Genomic DNA, 18,468 nt, shown 5'->3' with positions numbered 1-18,468 from the left:
GAGTTCAGGTCATTTGTTTGCATCACATGTTGACTAGCTGGAATTTTATTGTTGCCATTAAACATTATGAACAGGAAGGCATCACAGAAAGAATTAACAAATTCTCTCATCAAATGTTGACACTGACAAAAATCGCTAAGTCGACGCAAGGGAAAGCCGTTAGGATATTGTTTCTGTTTGAAAGACACTGAAGTGGCTCCCTTTAGAACACTTTCTTTTGTGCTCATATTTGGCAAGGAAGATACAGATGCAGAGTTTTGTGTTTTAGTCTCTATTATGTAATGTTTCTTGGAGGACAGTCGATACGAGATTCTGGTACATGATTACTTTGTTGCTCTCCTAGGTTTAGGAGAATTAAAAAATATCTTCTTCCTAGAAGTGAGAGTGAAGCCATTATTTTCCTTAATAATATTTGACAGTAGCTTATCTTTGGCTTAGTTTAGTTTATTATTTAACGTTTGTTCAAATTAGCAAAGACGTGTCCCTTGCTTAAATTGTTTTTTTCTGATAATGGGGCCCCTGTGTGGCTCGGTCGGTTAAGTGTACAACTCCTTTTTTTTTTTTTAAGATTTATTTATTTATTTGACAGAGAGAGCGCACACATGCACAAGCCGGGGGAGTGGGAGAGAGAGAAGCAGACCCACTGCTGAGCTGGGAGCCCAATGTGGGGCTCGATCGTAGGACTCTGGGATCATGACCTGAGCCAAAGGCAGATGCTTAACCGACTGAGTGACCTGGTGTCCCCAGTGCACCCCAGTATACATCTCTTGACTTTGGCTCTGGTCAGAATCTTTGGGTTGTGAGATCATGTCTATATTGGGCCCCGCACTGAACTAGGAACCTGCTTAAGATTCTCTCTCTGCCCCTCCCATCCGTCACCCTGCTCATGCTCGCTTGCTCTCTCGCTCTCTCCCCCCCCCCCGTCTTTCTCAAAAAAACACAAATTAAAAACAAATTTTTTTCTGATAATGATTTAACTGGTCCTTCAGCAATCCTAAAGTCTTTGGAATTCCAGCTCTGGTAGGAAGCTAAAACACAAATCCACATTCCATATAATAATACAAAAGATAAACAGCTCAGATTCTTAAATTTGTTCCAAGAAGGGATTCACAATCTCAGTGTATAGATCATTAGTGTTTGTAGGCATCATTTCTTCCCATGAAGTCAGCGCTGTGAACTATGTCAGCCAATCACAGTTGCCCTATATGAGACAGCAGCAGATGTGAGGGGATGCACGTGGACTTGATCGCCGTGAGTCAGGTTCGGAACATTTGGGAAACCATATTCGTGAGCTGTGGTCTAACTCTTGAGTCAGAGGTCCTGCGAGTGTGAAAATTACGGTCTTGTGTACAGTATAGATGCGCTCTTTGCATGAGCTCTTTCCTCACCATTTGCATATAGATCCTGGGAGTGAGGTGGTACGAAATCATCCTCGCTCCATTATCTTTGAATATAGATAAATGACCTACGATAAGCAGAAGATACACATGTCTCATTGAGTGCTTACATCATTTTTGGTCCAGGGCTTGTCTTTTCAGCGTGCTGTGGATCTATCCTGTGGTTTCACCAAAGGGATGCTTTCAATAATTAGGACAATAGCCATCAACTCCCTGCATGGGCCTTTCTTACAGGCATCTAAATATCACACTGCTTCTGCTTAAATACACATACTTGGGGGCAAGTCCTTTAAAATGCTTCAATTTCAAAGAAAATTAGAAGCCCCTATGAGTGAATTTCATAAATTTAGTGTAAATTCTATGTTTGTATGAAAACATCGGTTCCACGGGGTGGCCACATTGCCGAATCTGATTACCAGAGCCTTATTATTTGTCTCCTTTGATTCAGTCAGAACTGTAACAGTTGCTGTCATTTTGGTGTTTCCTACAGGCTGTGGAGTGGGAGTGTGATGAAGCCACCAAGAAGGCCTGTTACAGCAAGGGCAAGTCCAAGGTAAGGAGCACGCGGAAATGCATGCTCACCACCGTTTAGAAGGACTATACATGAAGCATTTTAATATGGGTGTGGTGCATAAACAATGAATTCTGGAACACTGAAAAGAAATTAAAAAAAAAAAAGTCACATGTGGCGTTGAAAAAAAATATGAAGGCTGTTCCTGATGGTACCTTGTAATTCAGAAAATAAAAAAGCAAGTTACAAAATATATGTCGGGTGCCTAGGTGGCTCAGTTGCTTAAGCATCTGCCTTTGGCTCAGGTCATGATCCCAGGGCTCTGGGGTCGAGTCCCACGTTAGACTCCCTGCTCAGTGGGGGGTCTCCTTCTCCCTCTACCCTTGCCCCCTGCTAGTAGTCTCTCTCTCCCTCTTGCTCGCTCATGCTCTCTAACCATCTCTCAAATAAATAGAATCTTTAAGGAAACAGACAAAAATATATGTATAGTAAATTCTCAAGGTTTTAATATTAAATTAAGATTAACCACAGTTTTCAAAAAGGATTCATAATAGAAGAGCAGATCTGATTTGTACCATTAGTCACTAGGCTAAGATATGGAATCATTAGGCTGTGGTATTATTTGGAAAAATATGAGCTTGAATTTTAAAAATAACATTTTAATTTCCCCTAATTATATCTTCGAGCTAGTTCCATAAAGTGACTATATATGATAAGTAAAATCTTTATATCAAAAATGATACTTCTTTCTAATTCATCTCAGCATCTCTATAATCTCCCCCTCTCTCTCCTGCACCCACCTCCACTCTTTCCATGTGAAAATCCGCATCCCCAAGTTCCCAAGGAAAGCACAGTTTCTAATTCAGATTGGAAATGCGTTTCCTGAGTGACTGTGCCCTTGTCGATTTGCTTCCAGAGGGTGGAGGGCTGAAAAAGAGCAGAATTCTTCCATCCAGGGAAATCTGGCTCCGAGAAAGTTACGCTGGACCTTCTTGAGGACATTTGTTTGCCGCTGGGGCAGAGGTCCATTCTGTCTTGTTCTGAGAGCGATGGCCTTACTTTATAAGCATGAACCTTTCCAGTGTGAATCCCACTTTGGATCACAGAAGAAAGCAGATGCACAAAGGACCCCAAGTAGGGCTCCCTGTGAAAATGTGAGTCCAGAGCCGAGAGCCTGGGGAAGATCGACGAAATGCAGGAAGTGGACACTGGTCAAAGGCCTTCACGCCATCTGTGTGGGTAAAAGATGTATGTGCTTTATTTTACCCAAGTTCACTGCCCGTTTCCCAGTTAACTAAACCGTTTTGAGAGTCAGACACGGAGGCTGGTCTCGGCAAACTCAGCCACTGGGTTTTCCAAAACTGAATAAAGAGCTGGGAAGAAGGAGGGGGAAAAAAGAAAATGCAGAAAGTGCAGAAAGTGCAGTATCCAGGGAAACACCTGGAGATGCAGAAAGAAAGAAAGCAGGCGGAAATTGATGAAGACAATTTACGGAGAGATCTTTAACCTCAGAAACTGCTTCTGAGATAAATCGTCAGAGACACAAGAAGATGTCAAGACAGCACCAGGTTACAAAAAATCGGAACACTGTCTCCGAAAATGCCCCACAAAATAAAGGATTGGTAACGAATGAGTTCTCTTTACAGAGTTGGGATGAATTATGTGTAAAACCCTGAGAAGGGGCTTTCTCTGTGGTTTGTCTTCTCCTTCCTGGAACGTGTGCATGTCGTGAGGTCCCAGAAGCCTTGTTCCCCGCTCAGCAGCGCCGGGGGAGTTCTTCAGACAAGACCACCTTGTAGCAGTGTGGAGAGGCAGAATCAGCTGGCGCAGTGAGGGGGAAGACAAAATGTTTGCAGAAAGCACTGACCTTTCTCTCTGAGCTTCTAATGCCCTGGTGGTCCCCTTTGCCTAACAACTTGGCGCCTCCCAGCGTGCCCGTGCCCGTGGGCGTGCCTCCTTTTCCCTCCTGGCTTTTCCTCTCCCTTTTCTTTTTGTCTTTATCTTTTCTTTTATTTCTGGTATTTTGGCTCTTCCTTCTCCTCTTTCTTCTGGATATGTGCACATGCCAATAAGCACAATTTGGTTTTGGGCAACCCAGCAACAAACTTTCTGGATGCCCACCTCAGCGCCCATCTCTGAACAGGGTATAACCCGGCCCCGTGGGGTGGCCAGGCCTTCGGACCTTCCTACCCTACTTTCAAGGGGCCCCTTCTCAAGCGGCCCCCCTGCTTCCGCCTAGTCCACGTTCCTCCTGCCTCCCCCAGTTACCCCCCGGGACTTGTGTCTTTCTCTGCAGGGGTTCCCGGCCCTGCTGCACCTCCGAGTGCACCAGTTACCAACAGCCTTCTGTATTTTCCCTGTCCTGCTGCCTTTTCATTACACCACCCGGGCCCCTGTGCTGGGAGCTGGGCCTGAGGGTTTCCTGTTGAGCCCAGGACCCAGCCCAAGCTGGAAGGGTAACCCCACTCTCCTCCGAGGAGTGACCAGGCACGTGAGCCCCACACCAGGGTGGTGAACCTCACTAATTCAGGGTTTCTCAGCCTCCTCACTCTTGATGTTCGGGATCCGATCTCTCTTAGTTGTGGGGTCTTTGTCCTGTTCACTGGGGATGTGTAGCCGCATCCCCAGGTCCCCAAGAGATGCTGGCAATACCTCTCTCCCAGTCGTGACAGCCAAAAACAACCAAAAATGTTTCCAGACATGGCCAGACACCGACGTGGTGAAGACCCTACTGTATTTCTCCAAACGCAACTCTTACATGGTCCATGTCACGTGGTTCTCATTTCTTCTAGATCACATTCCCTCGTTGCACAGACTTTTTCCAACAATATCTATTTTCCTCCTCTCTCTGGACATGAGGCTCCCGTGTTCCTTATATCATTTAGGAAAACATCTGGTTATTTATGTAATCATAGAACACTTCTCCTGCTGACGGTCTCCGAATCAGTCAGTGGCTTCATAGAATCAGAGCGGTAGCGTTTTACTCGGAAGTCGTTACTGCCTGGAGAGAGGAGTTGTTTCTGCTGGATCAAAGCTGACCCCTGTTTTGCCTGAAGCGGTGACCATTTGTGACAGTGAACATCAGAAACAAATAGCGAAGAGCATCTTTCATTCCACTGGGTGACGGACACTCGATTGACAGAAGCTGACCTCCGCTGAGTGTTCTGAGACACAGAAGGAAAACGAGCGAAACAAACACGAGCAAATAAAATGTCCTTCATGTACCACGAGTTTCTGGTTTTAACGGGTTAAAAATGATGGCGAGTCTCAGTCGTTATAGATTGACTGAAACTGCATTTGTAGAGGGAATTTTTTCGCAAACGTAGATTGAGGCAGATGGAGACGGAGTCACACACGGGCGCTGTAAGGAGAGAGCGACGTCCCCCCAAGTGGCATCTGACGCAGTAGCCGTCAGGTGAGGGGCCTGAGCCAGCCTCTGGCACACGGAAGAGAAGGAGACATGGCCATTCCTGTGAAAAGGAGCCGCCAGGCCAAACACCGCCTGCCCCAGGGCCAGTCCCAATTCAGACAACCCAAATTTCTCCGTTCTGACAGTTCAAGGGCCCAAATCGGAAAACATTTGCATAGAGTCAGCCTCACTAGAGCAGTCCCCTTATCCGTGGTCTTGCTTCTGGAAGTTTCCACTGCACGCGGTCGGCCACAGTCCCAAGGGAGGTTAGAATGGTTCTGTTTAATTGTTTGTTGTTGTAATCTCTCACTGTGTCTCCTTTACAGATTAAACGTTACCATAGGTCTGGTATGAATAGGAAAAATCATAGCGTATGTAGGGCTTGGTGCTATCCAAGGTGTAGTTCAGGCATCCCCTGGGGTCTTGGAAGGTCCTCACAGGTAGAGGGGGGCGGCTCTAACCTCTGTTTGGGGAGTGCATTTCAGGCTTTTCTTACCAGCCACAAGTTTAGAAATGAGAATTCAGCGATTTCCTATTTTTTGTTTGTGCAGTAGTCTTAGGACAGCTGACACAGAATTACAAAGTTTCCCTTCTCCCTGAAATCAAAAGAATAATGCAAAATGTGACATCTCAAACATGAGAAAAATGCCAGCCATCTTGGCGGAGCTCGTGTTTCTTCCTCTGCGCCGCAGACAGCGGTCCGGGCTGCCGCACACAGTGCGGGGCCTGCCAGCCCGGAATGCCGGGCAGGGCGAGGGGGCTGAGCCTGCGGGCTGGGGCGCCCCGGGCCCACTCGCCACCCTGCGGGGAGCATTCCTCGGGCAGCCGGCTGCAGAGCAGGGGAGGAGACGGATGACACATTTGCTCTTGTTTCCCTGGGGTGCTGGGACCCACACAGGCACCGTTTCACGTGTAGTCCATTAAACGGAGAGTTCAGGGACTCAGGTCAAGAAGATGTCACCAGATCTTTGATTTGGGCCCGTTCAGAGGAGAAAGGAGGTGCGGAGACTGCCAGTTCTCTGTGAGCTTGGAGTTCAGTTTTATTTATAAAATTTTCAGTTCATTTTGGGGAAAGAGGGTGACTCTGCCTACGAAGTCCTCAAACATTTCCTGCGTTAAAGGGGGCAGAACTGCCTGTTTTTAGGTATTCAAAAATTTTTTATAGTAAAATCTGTCGTATTGAGTTCTTTTCAAAATAGCATTACAGAAACCCACTTCAAGAATTATTTAAATGTCTTGTAAACAAATATTATTTTAAACATAAATGGTCGATTCTCCTGCGTGCGAACAACAGTCCCTTGTCTGTCTGGGGTCATTGTGTCTGAGCCTCCGCCCTGCCCGGTGCCCTGTGGGAAAGACACCAGCTCTGGGGGTGGGCGGTGGGAGGATTGGGGGGTGGTGAGGAGCTGCTTTGTGTGCCTTTTGGCGCTTTTGCTTCTTTCTTGGACCTTTCTTGATCATCTCATTTCAGTACTTTTGACGCCAAGTTCCTAGAATTATTTTGCTCTCTCGTGGGACAGTTTTGATCAGAATCCAGGGCTCTGTGTATTGTTCTGCCTGTGGTTCTCCTGGGTTCTGCTTGCCATGTTGTCCAGCTCTGCAAGGAGGGTGGCGAGCTCCAGACGTCGGGGGGGGGGGGGGGAAGCCACCATGACTGCGTCCTGCCTGGGAACCTGGTGGCCTGCGGGGGGGTGGGTGGGGCACACAGCTGCACATATTCACCAGAAGTGCCAGTGTTTGGAATTCTTGAGTCAATGCATGCCACACCCTGCAGACCTGGATTTATTTTATGTAATTACTGCAAACATGGAGGATTCTTCAGATGGGACACTAACAACCAGTGGAGATTCTGTGCAAGAAGATTCGTTGTTTTTTTTTTTTTTAATTGAGGTGTCCCCAACAAGTTTCCCATGGAGTTCAGTTGAAAATAGTGACATTATGTAAATAGATGCATAATAAATATGCGTTATCTATACCCTGTGCACTATATAGCGTACGATCAATTTGATATACATATTGTGTACTTACAGCTATGTATTTTTATATATGTACATTGATATATTTAGATATATATCTAAATATATCTAATATCTAAATATATATAAGATATAAATATATATCCAGATATATAAATACATATTTAGAAATAAATAGGACTATAACAACATGCCTATATATTTATTTAAACTTAGGTAGTCTGGGGGCACCTGGGTGGCTCAGTCAGTTGAGCATCTGTCTCTCGATTTCGGCTCAGGTCATGATTTTGGGTTGTGGCAGCGAGTCCCGAGTGTGGCTTCAAGCTGGGCACGGAGTCTGCTTGAGATTCTCCCCCTCCCTCTGCCTCTGTTTCTCCCCCTGCACATGCTCGTGCACTCTCTCTCTCTCTCAAATAAACTCTTAAAAAAATAAACTTCTGTAATCTGTGCGTACATATATACGTATGTAATACACGTGTCTCTTACCTAGAAGGCTCGTATGTACATACGTCTCACATACATACATTTACATCTGATGGGGCGATGCCGTTTCCCGAGACTCACCTGGTGACCGCGGCTTCCGTGAGTGCACACTCAGCACGAGAGGCGCGGGCCGTCGCCCTGCCTTGCTCCTCGGCGATCGGGGGGCTCGCCGAGGTGATGCGTGACTAAGGGAGACGCTGCTTTCGGTGGGAGCGCTGTGCTGGGCGCAGGCGCCGTCTGGCTGCCAGCCCTCCTTCCCCCCTCTAATGAAGACGGAATGACATTGCTGAGACATCGATCCCGATTCCAGATCGTCTTTCTACACAGTTACAGCCTCTCTTCAAGCAGAACATACCTGTCTTGGGGGGTGGGGTGGAGGATGAAACGCTGTAAGGGGAAAACCAGTGAATTCATTAAGAGAAAGGTCCTTACAGCATGTGCTTTCCATCCGGACTCAGGGCCATGTGTCCTTGAGACCAAGTGGGCCTTGGCCTGCCTCTGTCTCGAAGCTCTTGTAGTGAGTCAGCAAGTCCTCATTCTGCTATCAATCCAAATAAGAAGTGCTTCCAAGTCAAGGACAGGTTGACCCGCCTGTGGGATCGCAGGCACACGCGGGTCGTTTTCATATTCAAGCGGTGTTATCAAAATGTGGATCGATGACTCTCATTATCTACAACAGAAGCCGCGTGGTGGCTGGCTGCTGGCGGCCTTGGAAATGAGCACGGTGACTTCTTGGAAAACCAGAATTCATCAAATTCCCTTAAACCGTTTTCAAGATGCAGAAATGTGATAAAAGAAAATTCTTAGATGAGAAAAGGAAACTCGAAGACACTTAGCTAAGTTGATTTATAGGACAAACCTATACCAGGATCTGCTAAAGGGACGTGGGCATCATGCCTGTATTTTCAAACAAGCCGTCCCAGCCGGTCCTTCTGCACGTTTAAATAACCCGGGAACCGTCATGTTTGTAGCAGTGATCGACAGCACGATCCACCAGATTTTCCACAGGAGAATTTGGGTCGTAGGCTCGTCACCAGCAGGAGACATGATTACAGAGCCTGGCCGTTAGGCCACATCCTTTCATTCTCTCTCTCTCTCTCTTTTTTTTAAGATTTTATTTATTTGACAGATAGAGATCACAAGTAGGCAGAGGGGCAGGCGGTGGGGCGGGGTGGGGGGGAAGCAGGCTCCCCACTGAGCAGAGAGCCTGATGCAGGGCTTGATCCCAGGATCCTGAGATCATGACCTGAGCCTAAAGCAGAGGCTTCAACCCACTGAGCCACCCAGACACCCCAACACATCCTTTCATTCTTAATTTTGACTCTGATTCCTAGATTTATCTGCTGTTCAAAAGCTAAGTATCTCTACTTCCATTCCAATATGGTCTACATTCTGTTTTGTGTGAACTTACCCCAGTTTCTCTTAAAAAACATTATTTTAAATGCATCTGTTTGTTTAGGACTCGCTCCCAGACTGCTTCTAGAATCCGTTGGAGCAGTCTTTGAATTAAACATGAGGAGACTTTGAAGGGAGTGAGAACGGGAAAGCTCTGAGCTGATCGGAGCCAGACTCTGGGCAAAGGAGTTCACCTCTTGTCAAGAAGAAACACACAAGTATACCCACCTCCAAAGGTTCCTCTTACAGGACACGAGGAGCGAGCATGCCTTGTCCTAGCCTCGTTGGTGATAAGCCAACCTCTTCCTGTCCTCCTCTCCGTCCCCAGTGCATCTCAGCCTGCATCCTGGACTCCTCGAAAGCACGACTCTGGTCAGGTCCCATATGTCACAAGCAACTCGGATCGACAGAGCTGGGTCTGCCCTCTGTCCTTGAGAACAAGATGGCATAGGCCTCCCTGTCTGATCATCCTGGTCCCTCCTCTTCGCCCACCCTGCCCTGCAGACTCACTGGAAGAGCTAGGGAAGCCCATTGGTGGTCCCTGGGTACATGACCCTTCTCAGACAATAGAGCTGCCCGGTGTGTTCTCTGCTGGTCCTGAGTACTGAAACAGGCTTGTTCTAGTTCTCTGTTCCAATTGAAATAACAGTGTGCCCTCCCGTATTTACTTTTTTCAAAGACTAAAAAAAAAATATTCAGGTTGGATTTGTCCTGCCTGTCCAGTACAGTTCTGCTTCTTGGTGCCTACCATCCCTAACTGCACTTCAGTTCTCCATCAAGTTGGTGATGGATCTTCATGAATGTTAAGGGCCTCAGTCAGATTTTCCCTTTGTCTTCTTTTGGGAAATAAAGATAAACACATTTTGTTATCTCAATTGTTACCCTTTGCAGACTGATAAGAGGCACTTGCTTTCTCTCCCCAGGTCTATAGACACCATCTTTCGGTGGGATCTTGAACTACCTTACCCTCGACTGTGTCCATAGATATAGGCTTGCTTCCAGCACGTTGTGTCAGTCTTTTGCTTTAAACGACAACAAAAAGTTCTTTTACGTCTTAGACTCCTTCTTAAAAGAGTTTTAAAAGCACAACAGAAAATAAATGATATCCCCTGTCCACAAAATCCCCTCTCTCCCCAACTGTTAATGATTTTAGCATCATTTCTGCGTCTGTTTTACGTTTAGGCACGAAGACTCTCAGCTCCCTCTGTGCTCCAGGATGTCTCCTTGGAGTCTCCCTCAGACATGCTGAGGCCTTAAGCCTTTATGCTGTGTTTGCAGACCCCTGTGCCCCCGTGTTCCCCGACGTGGCCGGGCCACCTCGCCCTTCCTCTGTGTCCTCCTCAAGCAGGGAAAGGGATATAACCGTGTGTCTCTTTGAAGTCTTGTTTTGTTCTTTCTCCTTCGAACTTTCTGCCCTTTCCCAAGTCATAAAAACAAAACGGAGGAGAACCGAACCAGCCTCCGCCCGCGGGTGGGCCTTTCTCAGCTGCCCAGGCGCTGCCTCTGTTGGCCTTCATTTCTCCCTTCTGATACCGCGCTTCCAGCTTCTGTTCCTTTTCTTGTTCTGCTCCTTGCGTGTTCAGATTGGCAGCCAGGGGTCATCTGTTACTATCCTTGCTGGCTCTGGTTTTGGGAGAATTACCGTCCCTGACATCTGACTTCCCTATTTAAAAAGCAAATCCCCAAACTTAGCTCTTTTGGTCATCCTCATGGCTAGGCCCCCAAGCAGACTGAATGACGGCAAATCAGCAGGGCATGGAGATCGGGGCTCCGTTGATGGAAGAGAGCGCTGTCATGCGTCAAAGGCGGAGCTCCTTCCACGGGGCAGTGGGCCATGGGGACCACTGGGGGTCGTGTGACATCGGCTCTGTCCACTTGGTCGGCTCCTCACCACGTTCTGTTGGTTCGCTGTGTTCTCGCCATGCCCTACCGCACCCCCTGCCCGGTTTGGGCACTAAAGGACAAGGGACCCAGTGAAGGAAGGGGTTCCCTTGTCTCTCTCCTGACCTGAAATCTCCCTATCTCAAGTTTAGCTTCTACACTGAGCGGCCCTTCAGCGTTGGGTCAGGTCAGACATCACGCAGAGAAACAAATAACGAATCCCTTCACAAACAAGTAGCGAGTCCCTTCACATTCAGAGTAAAGTTCAAATTCACCGGGCACAGCCCGCCCCTGTCTATGCAGGGTATGTGTGACCTCCTCCGCATATGACAAAAGCACCTCATTCTCGAGTCAGATGCCTCGGCACAGCCCACTCCCTCCACCTGGGATGTGTTTTTCCTTTTTAAGTCATGAAATTCTGTAAGTGTCAGAGGGCACTTCCTCCGGGAGCCTCACTAAACTCTATCGTTCCTTTTTTTTTTTTTTTTCTAAAATTTTATTTATTTAGTTGACAGAGAGAGAGAGGGAGCAGCACAGGGAGAGGGAGAAGCAGACTTCCCGCAGAGCAGGGATGTGGGGCTCGATCCCAGGACACTGAGACCATAACCTGAGCCAAAGGCAGAGGCTTAACCCACTGAGCCACCCAGGCGCCCTCTATCCTTCCTTTAAAACCTGCATTGGATGTCTCCTCCTGGGAAGCCTTCCTCTATCTCTTCCCATCCCCTTCCCTCTGGAGGTAGTAATATTCTCCTCTGCACAACTCCATAGTAGTTGTTATGGCCCCGTATTTTGATTTTCTGCTGAGTGCCTAGATTGTGACTTGTAGCACAATGTCGACCAAAGAATAGTTAACCAGTAAATGCTTACTGAATGAATGAGGAGCTTTCTGGCTCAGAAGTCCACACACGACGATGACAGTGCCCAAATTTTCTATGCATGCTTTGCAAGCACAAAACACATTGAACTCTGGGTTTTCACCCAGCCTGGGGTTTCTCCCACATGTTCTGGACATCCTTTCCTTAGTAGTTACACTTTGATTTCTCCATCAAAAAATAAAAAAAAAAAAGTTTATAGATTCTCACTACCTATAGGAAAGCACTTTGAAAAGTTTGTCTCAAACTTGTTCCAAATTGTTTACAGAGTTTCACATGTGATCCTGGCATTTGGAGAAGCATTTGTAACATTTTTTTTTTTTTTCAAAGTCCTGGAAAGTTTTCTAAGACAGGTTTTCATGAGGGGCATCCAGTAGTTTCCTTTTATTCATTCTCTTAACACATATCGAAGGTGATTTCAGGTTTGCACCGTTAAAAGGTACAGTTAAAAATGAAACCACACTCATCAAAAAAAGATACATGCTTTGAGGTTTTAATTGAATGTGTATGTTTATCTTCATAAATACCTTCTATTGAACAAGTGTGCAGGTAGAGAAGGTCAGATTATTTAATAGTTTTATTGTTTTGGGGGCGTCAATATCTAAGGCTTTTTGTTTTTGTTTTTAGTGGTCAATTACCATATAATTTATCAGCCAGTCAAAATTGAATCACATTTGCCATTCATTCCTCTTGGGTTCAGGCTGGTTAACATGTTTTGTGTGATATTTTTCCCCCCAGGAGGAATGTCAGAACTACATCCGGGTGCTTTTGGTGGGTGGCGACCGGTTATTTACCTGCGGGACCAACGCCTTCACGCCTGTCTGCACCAACCGCTCGGTAGGTCTTCATCTCAAACCTCGACAGAAGTTAATACCAGGAAAATCCAAACATTCTGTTAAAGCTGTAGTTTTACATGCATTTCCATTCTCGAAGGAGTTGTTTTTTCAATCAAAGAAAACGTCTTTTTTTCCAAATGGAATAAATATTTGAGGTATTGATTTATTACTAATCACCCTGACCAGGCTACAAAGAGCTGGAAGGAACTCGGCTTGTTTCATTCAACTTCAGTGTGTTTCTAAACTGTTTCTGCCAGCTTTTCCCCACCAGTGATCCTCAACAGTAATCCCCAACATACTCTTCCTTTAGCCTGGTTTACTGTAGAGATGCCGACAAGTATTAAATGGCCTTAAAATCATAGTCCAAATGACGAAAATGCACTTGACCTGTTGGGTAAGAGCAATGTCAGAAAAACGAAAGGCAGCCAACACATGAAGCCCGAACCCCGGGCAGAGCTAAGTTCCACCCTGGCCTCTTCCCTTTTCTTCTCACCTGCCCTTTTTGGCAGGGACTTTCTGGCATCTGCACCTTACACCTGTAGATCGTGGGGTCCTCGGAGCTCTCGTGACATCTTCCTGACTCGAGATAGGGATTAGATGTTCCGCGGGGAGCAGGATGAAGAAAGAGTGTGATGTCGATCTCCCGGTGGCATCACTTCTCTCAAAGCTTGACTCGATCATCTGCAATATTTTCCAATAACCGAATTGGCAGTTGTTGGAAATCCAGGGAGGATGAGGAGGAGGATGGGAAGTGCTGCCCACAGAGAGCCCTCGGTGTCACGCCCTGTTCTCAACGCTTCACACCGACTTGACTGGTGGTTCTCTACCCCATGTGGTATTTACCTTTTGGGTCCCTGTTGTTTTCAACAAGAGTTTGAGGTATAAAGCATTGAAGTGGCTGGCCTGGAGCTGACTGAGGGCACAGTGAGCAGTGTGTGGGGAGGCCCTGTGTGGCCTCTGTGCTCTGCTACCACCCAGGTCAGAACAAAGAAGCCCGTGGAACTCTTCTCATTCAAGGATCAGTTGAGAATCCAGCATCTGAGAAGCGGGGTTCACACCAGAAGCCTACAGGACCCCGCGTGGGCTGTCTGAAAACTGACAAAATAAAGTCTCGGAAATTTGGGCTATGCAGTCCGAAGTAGCACGCATCTTTATCTGGGAGCACAGTTTGGGGCTCTTTATAGCATTTTAATTCCCTTACAGTGATAAAATTGCATGTAATCTAATTGTGGTTTCTGTTTCTCTCAATATTGAAGTTTTCTTTATTGATGTGGAAAGTCTGCAGTGCCCATGCATGACCAGTGGGACCCACGTACAATCATCTTATTGCAGTTTCTGGGGGGGTGTAATGATGTGAGTTCTGGCAGCTCGAAGGGAGGCGGGAGGGGTGATTGATTGGTGGCTCCTCCTGTCAAGTACACCGCAGGGTGTTTCCATCAGAGTCAGAGTGCACACCTCTGTCACGGCTTGTCCTAAGCCCCAGAGAGTTCATTACACGTGTGTCATTTGCGAGTCGGGCTCAGCTGATCTCAGGCTTTCATGGGGGGTAATTGGTTTCGTCTCTCCTTTCTTCCCCCGCAGTTGAATAACCTGACCGAGATCCATGATCAGATCAGTGGCATGGCCCGCTGCCCCTACAGTCCCCAGCACAATTCCACGGCTCTTCTGACGGCCGGCGGGGAGCTGTACGCCGCCACAGCCATGGACTTTCCGGGACGGGATCCCGCCATTTACCGGAGCCTGGGCATCTTGCCTCCACTCCGCACGGCGCAGTATAACTCCAAATGGCTCAATGGTGAGTCTGCCGGTCACGGCCGGCCCCCACCTCGTTTGTCTGTAGCTCCTGGTGACTGGTACTCAAAAGCAAGCTGTCGCCACTTCCGAAGAGAAACAATTTCTTCATTCCTCAACAAATCAGAATGTCACTTGTTTTGTACATCAGTGTGGACGGCCGTCTGTAAGGAGCTCTTTAGGAGTAGAAGGGAAGTGACGCTGTCAACGCTGGGGACAGCAACAACAGGGCTAACGTTGACATGACCACGCGTCAGACTTAAGCTGGTTTTTACGCTGTTGTCCGAAGTTCAGGAAATGTGATATCTTATTGCAGCTATCTGTAGATTGGTGTGCATTCTTCCGTAACTTCTCGTCATAGATCTAAAAGCAGGAAATGACTAGCACTTCATGAAAATTGTCAGACACTGGGTAGCAGACTGTGTTGGGCCACGGGTAGCTCCAAAGAGCTTGATCAGTTTTAAAAAAGTCTCAAGTCACATACCCAGGGCATTGGGGTGCACGTTACTTGGATTTACTTACTTCGATGGCGTGAGCATCCCTGGTCGCTCCGCCGTCCACATTCTGGCAGTGTGGTCCTTGGACTGACCCCGCTGGGAGCGCAGAATCTCTCATGCAGTTTCAGGCACTGTACCCAGGTGTGATGATATCCAGCAACAGAAGCCAGATTCCGTGTGTCTTTTTTTTTCTTTTTTTTCAAGAAACCCAAAACCCCAAACCCCCAGAAGATGTCCTTTCAGTCTTGGACTGGAAATTGGTCATGTGCTCACTAAGCAGTCAGAATAGGGGCTGACTTTGTACCATGTCCTGAGGGAGGTATGCCAGCTGGAATCGAGCTCTTCGTGTGTGTGTATGTGCCTTTATGAATGTGCCTTCTCACACACCCATGTGTGCGCACACGCACATATATGCCCATGTGCACATACCACATGCACAATGTCATAGGTAGATACGTGCGTCACATGTCATCCCTTTGTTTGATAGCTTGCACAAAGATGAAATCTTGCCCTTGCCCTATCCTATTTATTATTTTGAGCTTTCAAGTTTGACAAAGATTTACTGACCTTCTGTCAAGTACAGGCTAATAATGTCGATGAGAATTTCTCAACCTCAGTACTATTGACGTTTTGGAAAAGATAATTCTTCGATGTGTGGGTGGCGCATGATGGTTGGCTATCACAGGATGGTTAGCAGCGTCTCTAGCCGGTCTGTACTCACCAGATGCAATAGCGTCCCCCTCTACCCAGTTGGGACAATAAAAAAATTTCCAGAAATTTCAACGTGTCTCCTGGGGGAGAAGATGCCTCTGGTTGAGAACAACTTGCTTAGGCTTAGTATTTATGTACATTTATTTGTGTGTATATATATATATAAACACGACACAAGCATTTTTCCAAATAATATAGTCAAACCAGCCCCAGGTTGCCTTTAAAAGATTCCCTTGTGGAGAAAACAAGATCCTCATCAACTTTCTCCAGTAATTTAAATGACTCTGCACCCTTGCAAAGGGCACCATGAATTGTTTTCCTAAACTGAAGCTCTAACTAGCTTTTCTTCTTGAACATTATTTCCGTTGAACTGGCTTCAGACCCCTTTGGGCCCTGAAGCTTTCCTCTGTTTAACTTAAAGTTCTTTTTTCTGTTCATTTGTTGATTTTTACTGACCATGCAAAGTTTCCACTTAAAGATCAAAATTACCTGCCCCCAACCAAAGGCATTGTAATTAGACTTTGTCCAAAGCAAAGTAAAAACTAATTAGGAATACCATCTCTCTCTCTATTTTCCCCCCAGAAGTGGCCCCCTGATAATTCAGATTATAGCATGAGTTAAAAACACTGACTGTTTCTTTGCATGTGACTCTGATTCCCACTGGCTGGTCCGATGGTCTGATTCCATTAACCTCTGGGTGGACCCCTTTCTGTCTGCAAGTCGGGATGGGGGAAGGGCGGTGGGAGAGCTAACCCTGCTCACCCCGGTCTCCGTCGGCGTGCTGCCATTATTCGTTCAACAGAATGCATCACATTTTAGCTTCCTAAAGTGTGCTGCTGTTCCTGTATGTAGAATCCAACACGTGCAGACATTGCACATAAGTCCACGGTCACCGTGGTAAAGTCAGCCCTCAACCACCTTGTCATCGTCATTTCCGTGACAACGACTCGCCCTGTTGCCCTCAGCCCTGCCCACCCCCACCGGCCCACAAAGGAAGGCCCCCACTCCCTGGGCAGAGAGCAGAGAGTTCTCGATGTTGAGCCTTTCTTCCCTCTCCTGTGCCTTGTTGGGTCAGTGCCTTCTACTGAACTCCTGGTTGGCCCTGGTTTGGGCTCCGATGGACCATGCAGGACAGATTCTGGCCTCTGACCCCACTTAGTTCTGCTTCTCACTCACCTGCTGAGCCGGGAAGCAGGGGCCTGTATTCTTCGTGACCTCCCTGGAATCCCTACTTTGCATCCCATCTGCTTCGTGACCAGATGCCCTGGTCTCCGTTCCCCACTGTGCTCTGGAGTCGTGTTCTTTCTTTACTTGAAATTATTGCTGTATTTGTTATTCCTTCCCTTTATTTATTTTTTTTCTCTAGCCTCAGATTTCTTCCTCTCTAGCGACGACTGCCACTTTTTAAATAAAAATGTGCAGATGTCTTTCCCCTTCAATGAGACAAAAACAATAAAGAAACCCAAACAAGCTGAGAATGAAGTTAGTTCTGCAGTATCCAAAAAAGGGTATTACTTCCTGTTGAGATTTTAGAGACCCATTCACGGAGGCGCTTAGAATCTTCTCCACAGAGTGTTCAGCTGGTTGAGAATCAGGACACGGAGTGAGCAAGTAGAGAGCCGAGGTTTGGATTTACTCTTGATAGAGCTGAGCAGGTGCTGAAAACCCGGTGCTGGTGTGTCCAGTTAAGAACGTTCAGGCTCTGATCTGCCGAATGAGGAGGAGACACGGGCCACCCCCATGGGGTCGGCAGGCGGCTGTCTCCTGGGCACCCGAGCTCCCACTCCGGGGAGGTGGAAAGCCCGGGGCCTGATGATTGAGAAGGTGTTCATGGCACTCGCTCATGGATGTGAACGCCGAGGGTTCATCACTTACTCATCTTGGGCTATCACGGATCGTAACCTGCTCACCCATGATCATGACCAGAACTCACTGCTTTGCTTTGGCCATTTTTGGGGTTTTGCCAACAATTTTGTTTGCTGAAAGAGTTGCCTCCTCAGGAGAGAGGTGTGGAGGACAGGGCCTTCCGACTGTGGTTGGCCTGTTTTTGTCTTCAGTGTGGTGCTTGTGGTGAGTTGTGTATACAGTGATGTGTCTATACTCACAGGGGGCCCTTCCCATGGTTCAATTAGTTACCTCATACAGGAAAAACGCAGTAGTCTTTGAAGCTTGTATGAGAGGCCCCTTCCTCGCCTCTTGAAGCTCTGGTAGCCCCAGATATTCCTGGCTTGTGGCAAATCCCTACAGTCTTTGCCTCCTTGTGCATGTGGCCTCGTCTCTCTGCTTGTCTGCGTCCTCACGTGGCCATCTTCGTGTAAGAACACTGGTCATCCTGCATTAGGGGCCCGCCATACTCCTCCTCTTCAGTCTGCCATGACCCTATTTCCAACAAGGTCTCGTTTGCAGGTCCTGGGGGGGGTTAAGTCTTCAACATGTGTGGGGGGGATGGCGGGATCCATGATGCGGGGCTGATCACCAAATGCTCAAATGTTGCCACCTCCCAGCGCAGCCCCTGGTTTCCGGCGACGGCCCCACTCTTCTCTCTGGGCTGTTGTGTGGGTCGGTCTTCGGCTGTGTGTGGCCCGGCCCGCTTGCTCGCTCTGCCCCGACTCCTGGGCGGTTCCCCATGTGCGCCATGGGGAAGCCGCAGCGCCGCGCCTTCCTCACCGCGTGGCTGCGCACGGCCTTCTGCTGTGCTCCCCTCCCTTG

The 18,468-nt window shown here is 47.5% G+C and overlaps 1 protein-coding gene across 7 annotated transcripts in view; it reads left to right on the top strand.

Annotated features, from left to right (window-relative positions):
* The window catches only part of SEMA5A (semaphorin 5A), a 466,937-nt gene that overhangs the window by 293,261 nt on the left and 155,208 nt on the right, over nt 1-18,468 (top strand). For all 7 annotated transcript variants that reach the window (XM_045082005.1, XM_045082008.1, XM_004761227.3 and 4 more), the window contains 3 exons: nt 1,888-1,950; nt 12,663-12,761; nt 14,342-14,555. In XM_045082005.1, the coding sequence (XP_044937940.1) occupies nt 1,888-1,950; nt 12,663-12,761; nt 14,342-14,555 (376 nt within the window). The remainder of the gene's footprint in view (nt 1-1,887; nt 1,951-12,662; nt 12,762-14,341; nt 14,556-18,468) is intronic.

Source organism: Mustela putorius, unplaced genomic scaffold, assembly GCF_011764305.1.
Source record: "Mustela putorius furo isolate JIRA1106 unplaced genomic scaffold, ASM1176430v1.1 tig00000589_pilon_pilon_pilon, whole genome shotgun sequence".
Lineage (NCBI taxonomy): Eukaryota > Metazoa > Chordata > Mammalia > Carnivora > Mustelidae > Mustela > Mustela putorius.
The sequence above is the reverse complement of the archived record's forward strand: the minus strand, read 5'-3'. Positions and strand labels throughout refer to the sequence as shown.